This window comes from Lacerta agilis, chromosome 6 (genome assembly GCF_009819535.1).
Source record: "Lacerta agilis isolate rLacAgi1 chromosome 6, rLacAgi1.pri, whole genome shotgun sequence".
In the NCBI taxonomy this organism is placed as follows: Eukaryota; Metazoa; Chordata; class Lepidosauria; order Squamata; family Lacertidae; genus Lacerta; species Lacerta agilis.
Window position 1 is genome coordinate 7,804,663 of NC_046317.1, and position 22,826 is coordinate 7,827,488.

At 41.6% G+C, this 22,826-nt stretch overlaps 1 protein-coding gene across 3 annotated transcripts in view; it reads left to right on the top strand.

The window, feature by feature from the left end:
* Window positions 1-4,499: 4,499 nt before the first annotated feature.
* The window catches only part of KIFAP3 (kinesin associated protein 3), a 67,922-nt gene continuing 49,595 nt past the window's right edge, over window positions 4,500-22,826 (top strand). For 2 of the 3 annotated variants that reach the window (XM_033151333.1, XM_033151334.1), the window contains exons 1-10: window positions 6,813-6,991; window positions 10,644-10,775; window positions 11,443-11,597; window positions 13,699-13,754; window positions 14,407-14,548; window positions 16,722-16,821; window positions 17,034-17,158; window positions 17,622-17,720; window positions 19,767-19,945; window positions 21,963-22,125. In XM_033151333.1, coding sequence (XP_033007224.1) covers window positions 6,897-6,991; window positions 10,644-10,775; window positions 11,443-11,597; window positions 13,699-13,754; window positions 14,407-14,548; window positions 16,722-16,821; window positions 17,034-17,158; window positions 17,622-17,720; window positions 19,767-19,945; window positions 21,963-22,125 — 1,246 coding nt within the window. In that variant the 5' untranslated portion in view covers window positions 6,813-6,896. Of the gene's footprint in view, window positions 4,521-6,812; window positions 6,992-10,643; window positions 10,776-11,442; window positions 11,598-13,698; window positions 13,755-14,406; window positions 14,549-16,721; window positions 16,822-17,033; window positions 17,159-17,621; window positions 17,721-19,766; window positions 19,946-21,962; window positions 22,126-22,826 lie in introns of those variants that run through there. The other variant, XM_033151335.1, reaches the window with a different exon arrangement.

Below are 22,826 nucleotides of genomic sequence, written 5' to 3' on the forward strand. Positions count from 1 at the left end.
CATGCGAAAGGCTGGGCTAGATGAATCCCAAGCCGGAATTAAGATTGCCGGAAGAAATATCAACAACCTCAGATATGCTGATGACACAACCTTGATGGCAGAAAGTGAGGAGAAGGGGACGACAGAGGATGAGATGGTTGGACAGTGTTCTCGAAGCGACTGGCATGAGTTTGGCCAAACTGCGGGAGGCAGTGAAAGATAGGGGTGCCTGGCATGCTCTGGACCATGGGGTCACGAAGAGTCGGACACAACTGAACGACTGAACAACAACAACAACACTTAAACTAGGAGTGGGCCACATTTCGGCCACATGGGGTGGTGAGTGAGTACCTAGGAGCCACATAGCAGAGTTGTGGCCATAACTGGTGGTGGACTTAAGTAACCAATTAAGTCATAAATGCAATAATGGACACATAACAAAATAACCCAACTGCAAACCATCATGCCAAATTATATGGTATGCCACTTATTATTATTATTATTATTATTATTATTATTATTATTAAGCTGCTTTTTGTGTATAGTTATTTCAGACTGTCAATCCTGATATTTGTGTTCACTTTTCCTTTACTTTCTGACGCCTTGCTATCTGCTTTCTTCCCCTGAATCCTTCCCCCCTCCCCTTTTTTATCAACAGACTTTTCTCCTTCCTCATTCCCAGCATTGAAAGCTTCCTTTTTATTAGGCTCACATTCTATGACCTTGCTACAGTTACGGTAGGTAGGCGTGTTGGTCTGCCATAGTCAAAACAAAACAAAACAAAAAATTCCTTCCAGTAGCACCTTAGAGACCAACTAAGTTTGTTCTTGGTATGAGCTTTCGTGTGATTCTGTTTCAGTGTATCTGAAGAAGTGTGCATGCACACGAAAGCTCATACCAAGAACAAACTTAGTTGGTCTCTAAGGAATTAAACTGGAAGGAATTTTTTATTTTTTATTCTATGACCTTGTAGGAGCTGGCATCACAGAACTCCCTCCTCAGAGAGGCTCGCCAGATGTGTTCCACGGAGGCCCTTCAGCTATGCCATTTCACGTTTACTGCTAAATCAATTATATACAGAAATACCAGAAGAAAGGCCTCTTTTCTTCAGTCCCAGGGTTTCAAGGCAGGATTGCAGATATGGAACCTAGAGCGCAGAGCCTTAGGTTCTATCAGAGCTGTGTAGGTGATCCTTTCACACAAAGCAATGCCCCGTATATAAGAGCTCTCTCGAGAACCATTCCAGTTCAGCTGCCATATTCAATCCGTGACTGCGCAGCCTGTGACGGACAAAGCCAAATGCAGTCCACCAGACATGCGCCATGGCCTGCAAAGAGATTGACACCCCGGAAACTGCAATTAATCCAGAATGCAGCAGCTAGACTGGTGACTGGGAGCGGCCGCAGGGACCACATAACACTGGTCCTGAGAGATCTGCATTGGCTCCCAGTAGGTTTCCGAGAACAATTCAAAGTGTTGGTGCTGACCTTTAAAGCCCTAAATGGTCTTGGTCCTGTATACCTGAACGAGCGTCTCCACCCCCATCGTTCTGCCCGGATACTGAGGTCCAACGCCGAGGGCGTTCTGGTGGTTCCCTCACTGCGAGAAGCAAAGTTACAGGGAACCAGGCAGAGGGCCTTCTCGGTAGTGGCACCCGCCCTGTGGAACGCCCTCACATCAGAGGTCAAGGAGATAAACAACTATCTGACATTCAGAAAATACCTGAAGGCAGCCCTGTTTAGGGAAGCTTTTAATCTGTGATATTTTAATATATTTTAATATTTGTTGGAAGAGTGGGGCGGGGTACAAATAAATTATTATTATTATTATTATTATTATTATTATTATTATTATTATTATTATTCCCAGCTTGTGCACTCCTAGACAGAGATCAAAAGCAAGACATTTATTGTGTTCCTGGCAGGCCAAGGGATACAGCTAACCGAAGGATATTTAACTTGGTGGGTCACAAGTTGTGCATACAGTTTTATAATCTGAGAACTTGGCCTTGAGTTGTTTTGGATGCCTGTGTGTGTTTTTAAAAGAAAAGTCAACAAACTGTATATACCAATAGATAATTTGTGTTGGAAGACAGTGGTTTTTTTTTTAATGTTCTGTCAAGTGTGAGGATAATTTTACTACTCATATGTTTTGTATCAGACATTTATTTGGAGAGCCGGGTGGTGGTTTTAAATAAATCCACAAAACTTGATGGAATCTAGTAGAACACTACAAATGAACAGCTTTTGATATGGCTAACTTTAGAGCTTGGTTTGTTATCAGTTGGTAAGTGGTCATTTGTAATTATTCACTGACCATAATAAACATATTACAAACCATTTTATCTGCTTTAATTTTTAGTAGTTTAGTTTTACTGTATAGTCACTAATAATAATAATAATAATAATAATAATAATAATAATAATAAACTGCTTTTCATTTGAGGATCACAGAGCGGTTTAGAGTATAAAACCACAATAATACATAATGTAATTAAAATATTTCTATCTGTTCTTTCCTTGCATTGACATGACTTCAGCTCTGTTTAACTCAGGACTAGTAGTTAAAATAACATTTGTATCAAGTCGTCTCCAGTAACTGTGAAATCATTGTGACACGGAAAGACTAAAGATTTGCTCCAGAGATTGGGGATAAGGAGTCTGATCAAGTAACAAATGTGAATTTAAGAAAAACGCTTGAAGTGACCTGACAAGGGAAGCATACATTGTATTTTTAATGGGTTGGGTTGTACAAAGCTGTCCCAGGAGGGCTGTATCTCACTAAGAAAGCACCATGTTAAGTTTATCAAATATCCAACACCTAGATATTAATCCTTGGGGACTCACAGGACAGTATTTCCCCTGGATTAGTAAAATACATATTAGTAAATTTGTATGAAGACAATCTCAAGTGCCAGAGCTTTTAAGGTAAACATTAAAAGTGTTCTAGTTACAATGGAAATCTCATTGATAACCCCTGCTTCTTAGGTTATACTGCTTTTCCTTGAGAAAGTTTCCATAATTATAATGTTTTATTTTGAATCATTTCTTTGCAGGCCTTTCCCAACCCCACCCAACCTAGGAGGGTGAGGCCCTGAATGACTACAGATATAAAAACTGAGGCTGAGCAGAATCTTGGGCTAGGGTATGATGGTTAGAGTGTTGGACTATGGCCTGGGAGACCAGTATTTGAATTCCAACTTAGGGCCAGTCGCCATCTCTTAGCCTAACCTACCTAAAACGTTTGTTGCAAGAATGAAACAAAGAGGAAGTTCTTGGAAGATAAAGGTGGCCGGTAAATGAATGAATGAGTGAATGTGTTGTTTTTTTAAATTCAAAAATAATCTTTATTTAATCAATTTCAAAACTCACAAAAGAAAAATTCATCAATAAACATGAAAAACCCTTTACATAAAAATTATATTTTCCCCCTTGTCCCACCCCCTCCCCCTCGTCCGTGCATGATTTCATTTACTCAATATTCCAAATTCTCTTTCCTAGTTGTTATTACTTTCCTTGTTATTCTCCTATATCTTTATATTTCCTTACTATTTCCCCCTGAATGAATGAATGTTTAGGGTTTTTTGTGGGAGGGGGGAGCTTGTTGCTACTGTTGATTTTTTTTTGTATCCTTATTTGAGAACTTATTATGATTTATGTGGAAATTCTTAAATTTTGCTGTGTACTTTTTGACATTTTATTGTTTATGACATCTTTTATTGTGTTTGTAATTATGTATTTTTTCATGTTGTAATCCACCTTGAGCATGATTAGAACTATCAAAAGATGCCGTACAACTTAAATGACATATGATGTATGCTGATATAAATATTTTGGGCGGCATTCAGCATCACACTAATGAGATTGTCCTGTTATTGCAAACATTTCACCCCTCTCTTCCTGCAATGTGCTGTTCTGAGGGTTCTCTTGAGTCTCCTGAACAAATTTGGAAAAGGCACAGGGGGAGGATAAGGGGGGAAGTCCCACTGCACTAGCAAGACTTCTTGTGCTGGCTTCCGTAAGCACAACTTAGTTAAATCTGGCCCACTGTAATTAAAATGTTCCCTTAAAAATACATCCCACGTATAGGGAAGGAGGAGAATTTCATCTGGTGAGCATTTTTAAGCAAATGGACTCCATTTAGATGAATCAGAACATTATAATCATTTGGATTAAAATGTATCTAAATCTTACAAATTTGGCTCAAAAAAGGACCAAAAATTGTAAAAAATAATGTTATTTTTAGGACAAAATATGTTTAGAGATGCATGAAAAACAAAACCCCAGAAAGACAAAGAGCACAAGTTAATGACCACTGTGACTTTCCTTTTCTTACCAGCAAGTAAGTCTGGAGTTATAGTGATGTCACAGTTCACCGGTCACTAAGATGCTGGGTCTCAGCAACACCAAAGCCCTTTTCACCAAAGCTGCCTTTAAAGTATCAATTCAGGCAAATGCTAAAAGAACATCATAGACCATCATGATGGGCGAGGTACCTGGACAGCAGGAAGCCTTGGACCCATTTTTCAGCATCGTAACTAGGTAGGACTGCAATAATTCCATTTTATGGGCAGAGATCCCTTTTATAGTCATTTTTACCAACAACCATTTGTAGGTTGACTTCTGTATTAAATCAAAGACTATCAGTTAAAGTAAATTAAACAAACACTACAGACACAAAGTAAGGTTACGGTCTTATCTTGTATTAAACAAACTTGGACACTCTCCCATCACCTGCAGTGCAGATAAATTCTGAGTTGAATTCTAACGCTATGCATTTTATAACTTCACACAAAGAGGTCCCATTTAAAAAACCGTTCCTGTCATTCAAGTATCTATAATACTCCATTGACTAGCAGTGAGATAATGGGTTTTTTTAATGGCCCACCCATCTTCATGGAGATCAGTTTTATATCTAGGGAGCCATTCCCAGAATATTCCACATAATGAAAAATTGTTTCTATGTTGCTTGCTTTTTGCATATACGAACTCATATGGACCATTACTGGCATGTATAGGACTGTTTCAATTTCCCAGTCTGTAAATGGAAATATTTCATTAGAATTGGCAGTGGGATTGCTCACTAGAAGGACACCACCATTAGGATTACTTACCAAAATCCGTCCAGTAATCCTTTACTCCTCTGTCTGCTAAGCATCAGAGCTGTACAGTACATCCCAATCCCAAATTAAAGATTAGACTGAAAGCTATGATTGCCATTTGCAAATATCTCAAAGGCTTGTCACATGGAGCAATCTTGTTTTCTCCTTCTCCAGAGGAGAGGAACCGAACCAATAGCTTCAAATTGCAAGAAGGGAGATTCCAACTAAACATCAGGAAGAATTTTCTGACAGCAAGAGCTGTTTGGCAGTGGTATGGATTCCCCTGGGAGGTGGCGGACTCTCCTTCCTTTGAAGTATTTAAGCAGAGGTTGGGTGGCCATCTGTCAGGGTGCTTTAGCTGAGATTCCTGCACTGCAGGGGGTTGGACTAGATGACCCTCAGGGTCTCTTCAAACTCAAAAATTCTACGATTCTATGAACACAGTGGGACTTAACCCCACACTATTAAATCCGAGAAGAGCAGCCTCCTCGCCACTGCCAGCATGCTTGTGAATGAGGGGGGTGGGGAATACCCAAGCTACTGGAAGATTGCCACAGCGGGGAATACAGGCTTGCATTTGTGCACAGGGTATTTTGTAGTTACTTCTAACACCCGGAAACCCCAACCCAGCATTGCCATAGCCAGCATTTTTGTTCCCCCCCCCCAAAAAAAATTGTTGATCCTAACCTCCCAAAAGTTGTCAATTGGGTGTTTTTAAAGCTCGCCCAAAAAGTTGTTGAGCTTTGGGAGACAGCCCCAAAAAGTTAATGAGTTTTCAAAACAAAATAAAAAATTCCTTCCAGTAGCACCTTAGAGACCAACCAAGTTTGTTCTTGGTATGAGCTTTCATGTGCATGCACACTTCTTCAGATACACAGTTTTCAAATCTGAAGAAGTGTGCATGCACACGAAAGCTCATAGCAAGAACTAACTTAGTTGGTCTCTAAGGTGCTACTGGAAGGAATTTTTTATTTTATTTTGTTTTGACAGTTTTCAAAGTTTGTCCAAAAAGTTGTTGAGCTTTGGGGGACTCCCCCGAAAGTTGTTAATTTAGTGTTTTCAATATTTTATTTTATTTTATTTGGGAGGGTAGGGCAGTTGCCCTCCCTGCCTCCATGCACACCAGCCTACACCCCCTCCCCAGAAAATCTCCTCTATTATTATTATTTATTTATTTATTTATTTATACCCTGCCTTCCCTCCTCCCCCCACGACAGGAACGCAGACCGGCTTGCAGATTAATAACAAGAACAGTTAAAAACACAGAGGAATAGAAACCCCATCATTAAAAAAAAAAAAAATTATTATTAGAATCAGAAAAATCTTTTTTTTGCATCAGGCACCAGCCATAGCAATAAAATAAAATGTACTGAAGATAGAGGTAAAAAACTTAACTATAGAAAGTACATTTTGGGGATTTACATCAACAATCAAATAGTAGATATTATTGATTGATTGATAGATACCCTGCCTTCCCCCCGCCCCCACGACAGGGACTCAGGGCGGCTTACAGACTACAAACAAGAAAAGTTTAAAACACCGAGGAATAGAAACCCCAACATTTAAAAAAAGGCAACAACGAAGCATTAATTGAATTAAAACTCCCTCCATCACAGAGAGACGTAAAGAAACATATTCCAAAACTGACAGAGCTATTCGCTCCGCCCCTTCGTGACGCCACGCGCGCCCGCGCAGTTCGGACGCCGCCGACTGCGCCTGCGCCTCGCTGCCCTCCGCCCCGCCTGTCGCCTCTCCATCCCTCGCTCTCTCCGTCTCCCTGGCAACGGCGCCTTCCCCGCCCCCTCTGGCCCCCCCGATGTCCACCGGCGACGGGCGCCCCTCGCAGCCCCCCTCGCGCTTCAGCACCGCCGCCGCCGCCATGCAGGGGGAGGACGCCCGGTACCTCAAGAGGTAGAGCGCTTCAGGGCCTGGTGTTTAGGGAGCGGCGGCGAAACGGCCCCACCTCCCCCCCCCCCGGCCGAGCATCCTCCCCTTCTCTCCCCTCACCCCCCCTCAGGTGTCAACAAATTGGGGGGAGGGGCGTCGATGAGGGGTTCGCGGAGAGGTTTGGGGTCGGGGTGCTGTGGGTCGGGAGGTGGTGGGAGGCGGAGAAAAAGCCGGGGGGTGGAGAAGATGGCGGCGTGTTTGGGGAGAAGGTGAGGGTCTTTGGGGTGGGGTGGGAGGAGAAGGTGAGGGTGGGTTTGGGGAGAAGGTGAGGTTCCTTGGGGTGGGGGGAGAAGGTGAGGTTCCTTGGGGTGGGGGGAGAAGTTGGTGGTAGGTTTGGGAAGAAGGTGAGGGTCCTTGGGTGGGGTGGAGGAGAAGTTGGTGGTGGGTTTGGGAAGAAGGTGAGGGTCCTTGGGTGGGGTGGAGGAGAAGTTGGTGGTGGGTTTGGGAAGAAGGTGAGGGTCCTTGGGTGGGGTGGAGGAGAAGTTGGTGGTGGGTTTGGGAAGAAGGTGAGGGTCCTTGGGGTGGGGTGGGAGGGAGGAGGAGGTGAGGGTGGGTTGGGGGAGGAAGTGAGGGTCCTTGAGGTGGGGGAGAGAACCTAGTGGGATGGAGGAAGCTGCCTCAGGTTGAGTCAGACCATTGGCTCATCTTGCTACGAATCGGGTCCCCCCCTACACTCCGGTGTTGGATGGAACACAACTCCCATCATCCTTAGCCAACTTCTTCTTTGGCGATCCCTCGTAGCTGAGTAAGATTATCTTCCATGAACACGGCCTTAACAATGAGTCCGTAAGTGACTGTGGAGGCCAATTCTGGATCCACATATCCTTCCACAGTGGGGACAAAGGTTTCCGGGTGGGAGTTGATCACGGTGAGGGTCTGCCAAGCATGCCTTCCTCTTAGCACAGTTCTCCCTTTCGTCCTGAGTTTGAGCATCTTCAAAGCCCATGACATCTTTGGTAAAGGCTGTTCTCCAATTGGGGCGTTCACAGGCTAATGTTTCCCAGTTACCGGTGTTCATACTACATTTTTTAAGATTTGCCTTGAGAGAGTCTTTCAACCTCTTCTGTTGACCACCAATATTACGCTTTCCATTTTTAAGTTCAGAATAGAGTAGTTGCTTTGGAAGATGATATTCAGGCATCTGAAGAACATGAACAATCCAACAAAGTACATGTTGAAGAATCATTGCTTCGACACTGGTGACCTTTGCTTCTTCCAGTACACTGGCATTAGTTCACCTGTCTTCCCAAGTGATGTGTAAAAATTTTCAGAGACACCATTGATGGAATCTTGCGAGGAGTTGGAGATGGTGTTTATAAGTGGTCCATGTTTAGCCAGCACAGCCAGTGGTCAGAGATGATGGGACTTGTACTTCAGGGACATCCAGGGTTTCAAGCAGGGATCTCTCCCAGTCCTGTCTGGAGAGGCCAGCCCCAGCGTAAAAACTAGGTGCAAAAAATGGCTCTTTAAAACCAAGGTTGCTGTCGCCGAAACAGAGTGTCTGGTTGCTCTTTTGGGGGGTGAGACGACTCTAAAGTCTTATTTTCCAAATGATGGACTGACCGCAATTGATTATCAGTTCAATGTCTGGCTGGTTCAGAGGACGACCTTGAGCTGGGTTAAGAACGCTGAGAACTTGAAGAAGAAAAGTCCCTTGATCCAATAACAGTCCACACACACACACACACATATATATATATTGACCTATTCTGAGCTCTCTCTTTTTAACGCTTACTGCTCCTGTTCAGGGCTCAAGCTGCACAGAAAAAGCAATTTGGTTCCAGAAATTCATTCTGATTGTGCAGATAAAAGATGATAATTTTATTATTTATACCCTGCCCATTTGGCTGGGTTTCCCCAGCCACTCTGGGCATCTTCCAGCACATATAGAAAAACAGATGTCTTCTAAAAGTTGGGTAGTAACTGATAAGACTTCTACAGGATTGGCTAGTAACTGATAAGACTTCTACAGGATGGGTTATTAGTGTGTGAAAAGATTCCGGATCCAATGATTCCCCAGGCATACACCTCCAGATGGTGAGAGATCAAGTGCCATCCTGGCACCCAGACATCTTCACTTGGTTGCAAGTCTTCGAAAGCTAAGTGTAAAATGCGCCTGGCACCTTGCTAATTTCAAACACTCGCCAGCGGGGGGGATTGGACCTGGGGGGACCATCTGCTCACAAGGCACATATTTTCTTCCACTGAGCGTTAGGTGAGAGAGCTTGACAATGCCACAGTCAGAAGTGCTTTTGAATGAGAATAAAGAAATCTTGTATCTTATAAGAAGAAAGCAGACCGTGCAAGGGCATCTTTCTAAGGCATGATACTTAGAATAAACTTTAAATGTGAGGGCACTTTTCAGTGGCTGCTAACATTCATGTCTCTGAATGTTAGTTCCTGGGGAAGAAGAAACAGGAGGGATGTGACCTTCATTCCCTGTTTGTGAGACTTCTTTCTGATCACTGTTGGGTTTTGCAGCAGTCTAATAGTACTTTTTATATTTTTATGATCTTGATGGAAGGCCAAGTAGTGTGCTCAGCTTTATTTCTTCATCCGTTACTGTGACAAATAATAGGTGCTGATTGCTATCTGAAGTGTCATCCATGTATACTCTGAGACAGCTGCTTGAAATAGCATCTCCTGTATCAGTGGTTCCCAAACAACAACTCATGAAAATTGTTGAGGGTTTTGGTGGACCACAGTGCTTTTTCTGTCTGTTGTAGTAACTGAAATGTGTTGGGCTAGATGACACACTGTGGAGCATGTCAATGAAGCTTATGGATTATGCATGATGCAAATATGGCCTGGAACTGGTAGATACTGCTTTACTAGAAGCACCTGCATTTTGCTCTCTCTCCATTTGTCAAAATGGGAACAGTAGTAACTGCCTCAGCTGACTATTCCAAGGATAAACAAAAGAGTCTAAAGTACATTTTGCACTAAAAGTTCTCTGTAGGTAGCAAATAATTCTTTTCACCTGAAAAGGGTGGGGAGAATTGTATCTGCTTGTTTTGATGATGGGAAGTGGTCATTGGCTATGTCATTCCTTACTGAATTTTCATTAGAAATTGTTTTAATAGTAGTTAGTTGTATCCCACATTTCAGGAGCAAAAAAATGAAAGTAAGGCTTTGTACTGAGAGACAAAGCCAAGAAGATCAAATATCTCCACAATATTTAGGCACTGTTTAAAACAACAATAAACTCACCTAGAAGGTATACCACAGATCAAGAACTGTACCACCAGGGCCAAGAGGATGTCTTTGTGGATGAAGGAAGCTATTACAGGCAAGAAGGCTTTCTTCAGAAAATTTGAAGTCTTATCCAAATGAAGACAATAAAAAGCAACATATACTTTGGCCAAAGAAATGCAAGCAAGTCAATCAGGGATGCTAAAAAGAAAAAAAGGACTTTAGGAGCATATTGCTTAAAACATAAAAGACCAACACCAAACCAGTCTTTAAAGAAATACATTAGTAGCAGGAGACCGGCTAAGGAGGGCGGTAGGACCTTTGGATATCAAGAGGGTCAAATATAAGTTTTTCTTATTGTATCAAATACAAGTTTTCTTATCACCCAGCATAACTGCTACATGTAATTTTTCTTAATTAACAGGAAGGTAAAAGGGGGAAATATTGATGTACATCCATCAGAAAAGGCACTTATTGTTCACTATGAAGTGGAAGCTACCATCCTTGGGGAGATGGGAGATCCTATGCTAGGAGAGCGAAAGGAGTGTCAAAAAATGTAAGTGTATAGTATTCAGAAATTCTTGTTAAAATACCTTTGATATCTAGCTTTTTCATTTTTAAAGTTTCAAAATGTTTAAATCAGGAAATTTTCAATAACCTAAATCAGTTGAGACTTGATTGAGCATATAGTAAACTATATCAACTCTACATACTATATAAAAAATTGGGAGGAGCATTACTGGTTTGGCTTTTGTTCATTTTTATTATATATTTTGTGTTCTCATTTTGCATTTTAATGTTGTGAACCACCCTGTGATCTTTGCAAGAAGGGCGATAGACAAATAAAATAATAATAATGTCAAAAAGGTTTCAATAGCCAAATATTTCAGGAAAAAACAAAAAAGCATCCATTGTAACATTCTAACTTGAAATTGTGGGCAGCGGGCAGCTGGAAAGTCCTTGTGGCTTGCTAAGAGACCCACCCCAGAGCCCGAAGAGGACGTCAATGAGCCGAAAGTCCAGAAAAAAAGACTCTGAGAGCTCCAAAATGGCACATGGGAGCTCTCACTGCTGCTGTGCTGCCCCACTCAACAGCTGTGGGGTGGGAAACTATGTACTACAGTGGGCTCACCACAGAATGTAACCCCTGCTTAAGTGGGGAGTCACCTGTATATGAGATCTGCATCAGCTAAGAGTGAAAAATCTTGGATTATATTTTACAGCATCCGACTGAAGAGTCTCAATGCAAACACAGACATTTCTTCCCTGGCTCGGAAGGTGGTGGAGGAATGCAAGCTTATTCACCCCTCCAAACTAGCAGAGGTAGAACAGTTGCTGTACTACCTGCAGAACCGCAGAGACACCTCATCAGCAAAAGGTGGGCAAAATGCAGACTTTGAAGCAATCTGTGGTGTAGGCACCTCTCACTTTTATCTTTTTATTGAGGGGAGAAGAGCAATGGTGAAGGCAGCCTCTCTTTCCACCAGATAAACAACTTTATGGGCAAAACATAACCAGCCAAGTATAAGACCACTAAAATATGAATATCAGTATCAAACAATATCGCTGCGCTGGCATTTTTGTTGAAAGTTCTTTCCCAAATGTGTATTTATTGAGATAGAGAAAGATGCCACATGATGTTATCAGCTCTGATGAGTGTTTTTTATGGTGGGATGGGGTGGAGAGGGAAGGTAGAAGGAAAGTCCTTAAGGTTGGGATCTTAAAAGGTTGCATTAAATGATAGCCCCCAGCCCCCTGCAATGTCCTATTTACAGAGTATTTTAACCCATGATTCCCAAGCTCAGCAATGGCTCCCACTAACAAAAATCCTGGCTACACCCATGCTGCCTTTCTAATGGCAAATAATAACAATTGTAAAGTTATTTACTAGAAACTATTTCTCAAAATTAAAAGATGCGGGTGGCGCTGTGGATTAAATCACAGAGCCTAGGGCTTGACGATCAGAAGGTCGCGGTTCGAATCCCCGCAACGGGGTGAGCTCCCGTTGCTCAGTCCCTGCTCCTGCCAACCTAGCAGTTTGAAAGCATGTCAGAGTGCAAGTAGATAAATAGGTACTGCTCCGGCGGGAAGGTAAACGGCGTTTCCATGCGCTGCTCTGGTTCGCCAGAAGTGGCTTAGTCATGCTGGCCACATGACCTGGAAGCTGTATGCTGGCTCCCTCGGCCAATAAAGCGAAATAAGTGCTGCAACCCCAGAGTCGTCCGTGACTGGACCTAATGGTCAGGGGTCCCTTAACCTTTACCTTTACTACTCAAAATTAAATACAGTTTTTCATAATGTCAAAATCAACATCGTGACATAACATATTAAAATGTAGCTTATTCAGTTAACGACCAAGTCCAGTATGTACAAAATGCAATTCCTATTTTGTCAGTCCCGTAGTATATTCATTTCTTCATCTTCTCTTGTATATTTCTGTCTGACGGAGAGTACCATGGAATAGTCTTCTAAGTGTCTAATGATGATGATAAGGTTGGTAGACATAAGAAACTGGCACTGGTAGATGCTGGCACAGGCAGACAAGTCCTGGATATTCCCCTGTTTTGCCCCAAGGGGCTTCATCATTCATTCATTTCAATTGTGTAAGGTTCCCAGTTAGTTGCTCATGAGTAACCAGCCGATTCCGTTGCTTCTTTTCGTAGGTTTATTTTGCAAACTATTTACAGTGCATAGCTTACAAATACACGTCTGTCTCATCCATCAGCAGAATCTGGGAGTGCCCCCTTCCTGTCCCCCCCCCAGCAAAAAAGACACGGGATGCGGAACCTCCTCCTCCTTGCCCTGCATGGCACCCCTCTGCGCAACTGGGGGGACGGAAGTGGCGCGCCTCCCTCTGCGCCCGCAGGGCACAAGGGCTCTCCCACGTCCCCAGAGCCCTGGCTGCCCGTTCCCTGAACAACTTCCCCTTCTCCACTTGAGGTCTCACTGCTGCCCCCACTGGAAGACAAAGTGCTGCTTCTCAGGAGTTGTCGGGGCTCTCTGTAGCATCCCGAGCCCCCCTCAACTCCCCTGTGTAGGGCAGTTCGCTGACAAATTGTTTTTGTGTAATATAGGCGTTCTAGTGGTTTTGCCTTTCTAATGGCAGCTGCTCCTCTGGAATGTCATTCTTTAGGTTGCAATGAGCTGCTGCTAGGAGGGATAGTGTCCCCTTAGGTGTGCCCAGAGAAGCAGTTTGTGTGCTCTTTTCTTTTGTATGTAACCTAAGTGGTAATCTGTGATAATGGACTAGACTGATAGCCTGACCTCAAAATACGTCTACCTAGAAATAACTATACTCTGGATTTCAGTGGAACTTCCCCAAGCATGCATAGGCCTTTGGCATGTATGAGTGCGACTGACTCAGCACTTTTCAGTTCTCCTCCAGATCCTTTTTTGAGCTGAACATAAAGAGACGGTTTAAAATAAAGTGATAATGTTAAAGGAGCCTTTATTGCTATGACTCTGTTTTCTTTCCATAGAAAAGAAGGAAAAATCCAATAAGCCAAAAGATCCACCACCTTTTGAAGGGATGGAGGTAGGCATTGTTAAAGTTAGAGGATTGTAAATATTGTATAGTTAAACTTTTCTGTCATCTCCTCATTGACTTGTTTGGAATGAATTCATCTATTCTAGGTGAATAAAAAAATTACTGAAAGATACAGTAGTACATGATATTAATGTACTTCATAATCATTTTGTAAAACTGTAAAATGGTGATTTCCTTCCTTGAAGGGGTTTTAAGCTGAGGTTGGATAGCCATTTGTCATGGATGCTTTAGTTGAAATTCCTGCATTGCAGGGGGTTAGACTCGATAACCCTCGGGGTACCTCCCGATTATACGATTCTATATTGCTCTTGGTTGTTGTTTTTAATAATAATAAAAGTTTGATATAATTTTATGCTGCTTAACTATGGTGTTTAATGATACTGAAACTGACACTTAATAAAATGATTAATTTGGGTAGCATATTCATGTTCATAATGGCTATCTTCCCCACCCCAGAAGTTTTCATTCATACTTATCTCTCAGTGTCTCATTCAAACCTGTTTATACAAGATTTCATTCCTCACTAGCTACTTATACGAATTATCCTTTAAATGTGGTGGGGCTACTTATATGAAAAATAAGGAATTTGTTTCCTGGCGTGTCTGCAGTATTTTTCTTTTTCTCTGCTTGATATTTTCAGATTGATGAAGTAGCCAATATCAATGACATGGATGAATACATTGAACTACTTTATGAAGATATTCCTGATAAAGTGCGTGGTTCTGCACTCATTCTGCAGCTGGCCAGAAATCCTGATAATCTGGAAGAACTTCTGCTTAATGGTAATTTTAGGCTTATTTCTAACTTTCAGCTTGTGCTGGGAATTTTGCCTCAGTAAATGGAGCAAGCTTAGTAGTCAGATTTTTAGATAAGCTTTTCAGATTTTCAGGTAAGTGCTAGCTGAAGGCCATGGCGTCATCCAAAGAAGGGAAACAAAAACAAGAATAGCAGCCGCTACATATGCAGTAAAACCATGATCATATCCACCAAAACTTATTATTTCACAGAATAAAGAGTAATTCTCAAAAAAAAAAATGTGCAAATTCGATCTCGGAGTCCCCTTTGCAATTGACCGCTAGCCCATCCAGTTCTTTCTTCCTAATCTTCCTAGCCAGTGCTTTTTCTGGGGGAACGCATGGGTACTCATACCCCTTTGAATCTAAGTTTGGCCTCTCTGAGGGGCAGTATTTCAATATGAGTAGGAAAATGAGAGCACCCTTAAACATTTTTTAAGAAAACAAAGCACTGTTCCTAGCTGCTAAGGCATAGTCAGCCACCGTATAATCACAGAGTGATCAGTATCAATCAGCAGCCATTTCACCCTCTCTGCCCTGGTTGGACTTAGTAGTCTTTATGCATGTTTGTTTAGTGTCAGGGAACTGCCCTCGGCAGGGCGGGAGGTTTTGTCGATGTACCGAGGGCCCCAACACCCCCTCAGTAGTGAAACCTCTTCAAGCGGGAAAAGCGGCACCTCCTCCAGCGGAGAGGGGCAGGCTGGAAACAGCCAGGTGAGATAAGGGCTTGGAGATGCTGCTGAGAGCCCCAGCACACCTCATGAGTTTCGTTCTGAGGGGAGCACGCCAGTTGCGCAGAGGGGTCAAAAGGAGACCGGGGAGGCGGCGCTTTGGGGTGCCGAAATTCTTATGTTGGGGGGTCACAGCCGGAAACGGGCACTCCCGGATTCTGCGAGTGACTAGGACGGTCATGTTTTCACGTTCTCTGCACTGTAAATTGTCTGCACCATTAAACTGTTAAAAGGCAGTTGAGACTCATGCCTGATTACTCGTGAGCAACCCTAACGCAGACCTGACAGTTAGGTTTAGCTTAATTACTTATTTTTTAATATGCATATGCTTCACTCTGCCTCACAGTTGCTTGAACCAGGAATATTTCAGCCACTGGTTTGCAAAACTATGTTCCCTTGAGACACAGAATTCTAACTTCTAGCAGTGAGAAGCTGAAATGGAAGCTCTTTAGACACTGACTGTCTTGTTCTGGTGTTGGCTTCTTTTGCTTTGCTTTCTGGCTCCTAGTCGTTATACCTCTCCATCCTTGCTCCTTGCTGTTTTTTGTCTTTTTCCTTTTTAATTTTTTTTTAAAAAAATATTTATTAGATTTGTACATCGCCCTTTACCCGTAGATCTCAGGGCAGTTCACAACATAAAATTACACAAAATACATAAGAACCAAGAACAAATACATAATACACAAGAAAAAAGACAACGCAGTAATGCCCCCTTCCACAACACATTTAAAAGGGCACTGGATGTGGGTCAGCCAAAGGCCTGGTTAAAGAGGAATGTTTTCACCTGGTACCTAAAGGTGTATAATGAAAGTGCCATATGCAAACCTCCCTGGGGAGAGCATTCCACAAATGGGGAGCCATCGTGGAAAAGGCCCGTTCTTGTGTTGCCGCCCTCCAGACCTCTTCTGGAGGAAGCACACGAAGAAGCGCCTCAGAGGATGATCTGAGGTTGCAGCTAGGTTCATATGGAGAAAGGCGGTCCTTGAGGTCCTGAGCTGTTTCAGGCTTTATCGGTCAAAACCAGCACTTTGAATTGGGCCCAGAAACTAATTGGTAGCCAGTGCAGTCAGGCCAGGATCGGTGTAATATGCTCAAACCACCTTGCCCAGTTGAGCAATCTGGCTGCTGAATTCTGCACTCACTGACGTTTCTGAGCTGTCTTCAGAGGCAGCCCTTTGTATAACACATTGCAGTAATCTAACCTAGAGGTTGGTTCCCATTCTCTCTGCACCTACCGCAAACTCGCTTGTCGTTTTTGTGTGCCTAGATAGCATATTGTAAAGCAAGTTCTAGAGGGGTGCTAATCTAAAGTAACATGGCAGGATGTATTTTGTGGCTAAGTGTGTGTTTCAGATGGTCTTAGGGGCAAGAATGTTTGCTTTCTGATGCAATGTAATCCGCAACCTGATCGTACTCTTCCCCTTCTTTAGAAACTGCACTGGGTGCTTTGGCCAGAGTTCTACGAGAGGACTGGAAACAAAGTGTAGAACTTGCTACTAATATCATTTATATTTTCTTCTGCTTCTCTAGGTATGTCACATAATCTATAATGTATATGAATGTATTCTGATAATTTAATAAATATCTTTTTAAATGAGGACGCTGAAGCACAGAGTAGAACCTCTCTGTCGTTGCAACATCACTGATCTGTTTTTGTGTGTGTTAGATTGGCAGTAGAAGTTTTGTTTTAAAGCCAATCACCCTGAACTGATTTTTTTTAATTGGTATTTTTCATAACGTAGTTTTTCTCAGTTTCATGGACTTATCACACACTACAAGATTGGGGCTCTCTGCATGAACATCATTGATCATGAATTGAAGAGGCATGAGCTGTGGCAGGAAGAACTCACAAAGAAGAAGAAAGCTGATATCCTTTCTGTAATTTTATCTTAGCCTTCACCTTAGCTTTGTTATCTGCAGTAGACAAGTGGGACTACGACACAATATTGTAGCATTTAGTGCTCCTGTTCAGAGCTCCAGCCAGTCAACCACCTTCCCTTAAAAAATCCAGTCATTACTGTGCTTTCACTAAGCACACTCAGTCTCCATTGGAGTATTTTGGGGTCCCCTCTTTGGGTTCCTCCCCTAAAGTATTACTTCTCTTTAAGACTGGATAGTGTCATTTTGACTACATAAAGATGCACACCAATGGGATGAGCTCACTGTTCATAGGGATGAGACAGCAAATTGCCTCATACTAATCTAATTGCTTTACTTATAGAAGTTGCCAGATCCTAGCTTTGAATTGCATCAGACTGCTTGTCTAAAGAGTTTCTGTTCTTTATTTTTTTTCTGATGTGTTGAGAATATTCTTAACTCCCAATATTCACTTGATGAAGATCCTGATAATCAGACCCTGAAAAAAGAATATGAAAAGACCTTTAAAAAGTACCAGGGGCTTGTTGTCAAGCAAGAGCAGCTACTTCGAGGTACAAATTCCTAATTTAGTAGTTACTTTCTCAGTTCTTAAGGGAAATGGTTGACAAGGACTCCAAGGTGGTTCGTGTCCTTTTAACACTGAAGCTATTTGGGCTACTCAGAACTGCTGTTTCAGCGAAGCTTATTTTAGTTTTGCAGCTATTAATAGCAGGTGGGAACCTTTGCTGAACTGGTGTTGTTGTTTTTTTAACACCTGTTAAAAACATTTTTATTTCAGCAAGCTTACCCAGACTTGTTACTTTGTTATTGGAGTGTCATTGGTTGTTTCTAGAGTTGTGCTAACAACAAAAAACAGAGCTTTGTCATTGACCCAGTAGAGCAGGCATCCCCAACCTGCGGCCCTCCAGATGTTTGGCCTACAACTCCCATGATCCCTGGTTAGCAGGACCAGTGGTCAGGGAGGATGGGAATTGTCCAAAACATCTGGAGGGCTGAAGGTTGGGGGTGCCTGCAGTAGAGGTTCCGCAGGCACTTTTTGTTGAAAATGTAAATGCCTGCTGAAAACTTTTCTATTCCACAGGCATATTAAGGACACATCTTTCTGCAATAGCTAGTTGATTTTTAATAAATAAATAAATAAATGTATTATTATAAACTGCTTTGATTTTTTTAAAAAAGGAAATAGCAATATGTAAATATTTGTTATAAATAAATTACATTTATTTATTTTTAAAGTTTGATTATTTTATTGATTTTTAAAATAAACATTTTAGACTCTCTTATGTAAACTGCTTACTATACTTTTTCATTAAACAGTCTATGAATTTTGTTAAACAGCCAGTCATTTCTATTTACAAATCCATCTGTTGAGAAAAGCCCCCTGCTTTCAGGTTACATGAGGCTTGCATAGAGATAAGGTCCTAGCACACTACCAACATCAACTGGGTATCAGCTAGTGACCATCAGAAAAGGAGAAATTTCTAGCATTTTTAAAAGAATTTGTGTACAGTACTGGAAGTGAAAAGGTGCTGAATGGATAGAATATATTGAATAGATAAAACTTTCTATGGAAATTTGATACTAGACCATGGATATTAATAGAACAGGAAAATGTGGATCCCAATATTCTCCTAAATATTGTTGGCACAGTCAAACCACTGCGTTAGCAATACCGAAGTGACCTTCCCTGGGCACTGTGCCTAAATATGGTGGGGTGTTATTACACAATTTGGAAGCATGTATAATCTTTTGTGGCACTTGGTTGAAGTATAGATAAGACTACAGATCAATAGAGTATGAAATCTCTTAACACTTTGTTCATTCATATAATTCAACTGGAGAACTGAATTTGCCTTTCATTATGCGTTGTAGATTCCATTGATTTCAGTGGGATGTGTAACAAATATTGCTGCCTGAGTATAGCTTATTATTTATGCTTATGGTGGAATGAACTTAAACCTTCTCCTATAATTTATTTGAAATGTTTCCCTTTATTCAGAAGTTTTACTGTAGGTAGCAGGTTTAGAAAGAGAGCCCCTTTAACTTTAAGACTAACTGCTAGTTTAGTCACTAGCCATCAAATTCCAGCTCAACTGAAAGGCATTTCTCTGCCTCTGGAACCTCCAGGGAAACAGTTCTGAGCAACCACTCAAGAAATGAGCTATCCACCTTTGCTGCTTAAATATGGTCCACTGATGATTCTGTAAAGAGAGAAGGTGGTGCCGGGGGGGGGGGGGGAGATCAACAACTTTGTCTGGATTTTCACTTTTGGGAATATAGCCAAGCCATGTCTAATATCGTTATGATAATTGCTGTAAATATTAGTTAAGTTTTAAAAGACCAAGCTACATTTTTCCAGTAAACTAAAACACTTGAAATATATGCAGAGGCTTACTTCCACCTTTGTGCTGTTGAAATCACTTAAGGATCAGAGAGGACACACCATGCTTAAGTGGATCTCATTTCACTGCCATACACAGGAGATGTTTGCAGTATCCAAAATCCTTGGAAATATTTCACATTCTTAGAAATGAATGAGCGCTACATTTTTTGTTTCTCAGTATTGTGATTTCTCTCCTCCCCCCCAAATGTGCCAGTTGCCCTTTACCTGCTGTTGAATCTTGCGGAGGATACTCGTACTGAGCTGAAGATGAGAAACAAAAACATTGTCCACATGTTGGTGAAAGCTCTGGACCGGGATAACTTTGAGCTGCTGATACTGGTTGTGTCGTTTCTGAAGAAACTCAGCATCTTCATGGAAAACAAAAATGATATGGTAAATCTTCTAGCATTTTGCTGAAACCATGTTAGTTGTCTGGAAAGCTGATCAACAAAAGGCAATATCGTTGCTTTCCTGTTCTCCATTTGTAACTAAGTCTGCATTTGCAGTTTGCTTGAATTGGTATGGCGTTAGATAAGTTAGTTTACAATGCCTAAGTATCTGGGAACTTGCACCTTCATGTACCTCACACAGTGAAAGAGAAAAGCTCACTGGAAGTGTGCATGTCTTTCATGTAGAGGAGTCCCTCACAACTCCAGGGCTTGGAAAGGTCTCTGTCTGATATGTTGAAATGCTATGGCCAATCACAGTAGATTTCTATGGGATCAATGGACAAATGGCTGACTTGGTGTATGCAGGCATGCCTTTTATCTGAATAATTAGGTTATTCAAAACCAGCAATAGGGAGCCTACAGCCCTTCAGATGTTGTTTGACTGCAACTCTGATCATTTATTTCAGCAGTTAAATAAAGGCAACTCCTCTCTTTTATGGGGGTTACGTTTTGGCACCCCACACACCTAATGGGGAGCACCCTCTAGACCAGGGGTCAGCAAACTTTTTCAGCAGGGGGCCGGTCCACTGTCCCTCAGACCTTGTGGGGGGTCAGACTATATTTTTGAAGAAAAAAAATGAACGAATTCCTATGCCCCACAAATAACCCAGAGATGCATTTTAAATAAAAGCACACATTCTGCTCATGTAAAAACACCAGGCAGGCCTCACAAATAACTCAGAAATGCATTTTAAATGAAAGGACACATTCCACTCATGTAAAAACACACTGATTCCTGGATCGTCCGCGGGCCGCATTTAGAAGGCGATTGGGCTGCATCCGGCCCCTGGGCCTTAGTTTGGGGACCCCTGCTCTAGAACCCTTTCAATGCCCTGCCTGCCACACTCTTTGCACCTAGATAAAAAATACTGCACCAAAAATATCCACAACTGGTATTGAAGGAGACATTGTGCTTAATAAACTCGGTTTTTTGCATCATTCTGAACTTTATAATATTACTATGTTCAAAATTCTGCAACAGATGCCTTGAATTCAGTTACTGAGTTCTTGCATGTACCCTTCTATAACTTGTGTTGATTTAAAAAAGGGATGACAAAGACATTCTGATTTTGAAATTGAGACCTGCAGTTTTAATTGAATTTTTAAATTTGTATTTTAATCTGTTATTTTAAATTGATCGTTTTTATGTTTCTTGCTGTGATTTTAATTGATGTTAGCCGCCCTGAGCCCGGTTTTCTGGCTGGGAAGGGCGGGGTATAAATAAAATTATTATTATTATTATTATTATTATTATTATTATTATTATTATTATTATTGTTGTTGTTGTTGTTTTCTTTCTGTTTTGCTTCTTAGATTAAAGAAATAGGCATGCTTTTGCATAAAACTGGACAGAGTCTTGACATGTATCAGAGAAATGTTGCTGAGGAGAGAAATATTGTTTACTGCCGGTCATGATCAAATGTCTCTCTTTGCTCTGTCCTCTGTGCAGAAAACATGATATCGGGATATGATACTGCTCATAAGTCTTTGGAATATAGCTTTTAAAATGAATTAATTAAATCGTTGTGGCATTTAAAATGATATGCAGTTGAACATGACCTTCATACATCTGTTAAAGGGTAACATTTTGCTGCCTAGAATACACGCAGTGTCTTGGTAGTTATAGTTTCATATAGTTAATTGTTTCATCTCACCCCAGTTTTTACTAATTCTGGAATTGCATTCCTAAAGTTCTAAGCCTGTAGTATCACTTGAACAGGTTCTTTTTCCAGATGCTAAGCATTGCTGAACTTTGACTCAAGTATTGTTTGTGTTTTGGTAACCTTCAGCCAAAAGTTATTCATGAAACTTCAGCAGACCTCTTTTTAGAAAAATAAAAATCACTGTATTTGAGGAGAAACTGCTTTTGGAAGCCTTAAACTTTTAACTGTTGTTCCATTTTATGAAATCTTTGCAAGAAGGCTTTCAGAATTCTTACTTTTCCTATGCTTCTAACGCAGGTTGAAATGGATATTGTTGACAAACTGGTTAAAATGGTACCATGTGAACATGAAGACTTGCTGAACATTACTCTTCGACTTTTACTGAACCTTTCATTTGACACAGGCTTGAGAAATAAAATGGTACAAGTTGGGCTTCTTCCAAAACTCACTGCATTGTTGGGTAGGTTTCAGTCTTTTTTCACTACTCATTTTAAACTTAGAGCTACTGAAAGCATTTTCTTAGTGAAATATTTTCTGGAGAAATACATATTTTTGCTACTGATCTCTTTAATTATTACCAATTCTCTAACACCCCCTCCCCAAATGAAGCTGTTTCAAGCAAGCATAGTTCAGGGTATACCATATTTTTCGCTCCAGAAGATGCACTTTTCCCCTCCTAAAAAGTAAGGGGAAATGCCTGTGCGTCTTATGGAGCGAAGGCTTCCTGTCAGGCCTGCTTTTGCGAGTGGCAGGCAGCGGCGGGGGGGGGGGGAGCTCCACCACCACCCTGCCCGCAAAAGAAGGCAGCATTTCTTTAGCGCAAGCAGTTTCTGAGCTCTGGGTGCAGTTCGGCGCCTAAGATTTCAGATTAAAACTGCAGAGTGGAAGGAAAGGAGGACCTTTTTCTGCCTCCCCTCTTCCAGCTACTCTCTGAAGACTGGAGAAGAGACCCTCTTAAGAATATATGGGGTGGGTGGGCAGGGGAAGGACTAGACCATGTGAAAAATGAACATAATATTTTACCTGCAATTGATTCATTTTCAGCTTTGTATTCTTATTATTAAAAAAGCATGCCTAGACATTCCATTGTTGCGTCCATAACCTCGGTTTAAGGTGCCATTTAGCTCCTAGCTTTCATATCTCAGTTTCTAACACTGTTCT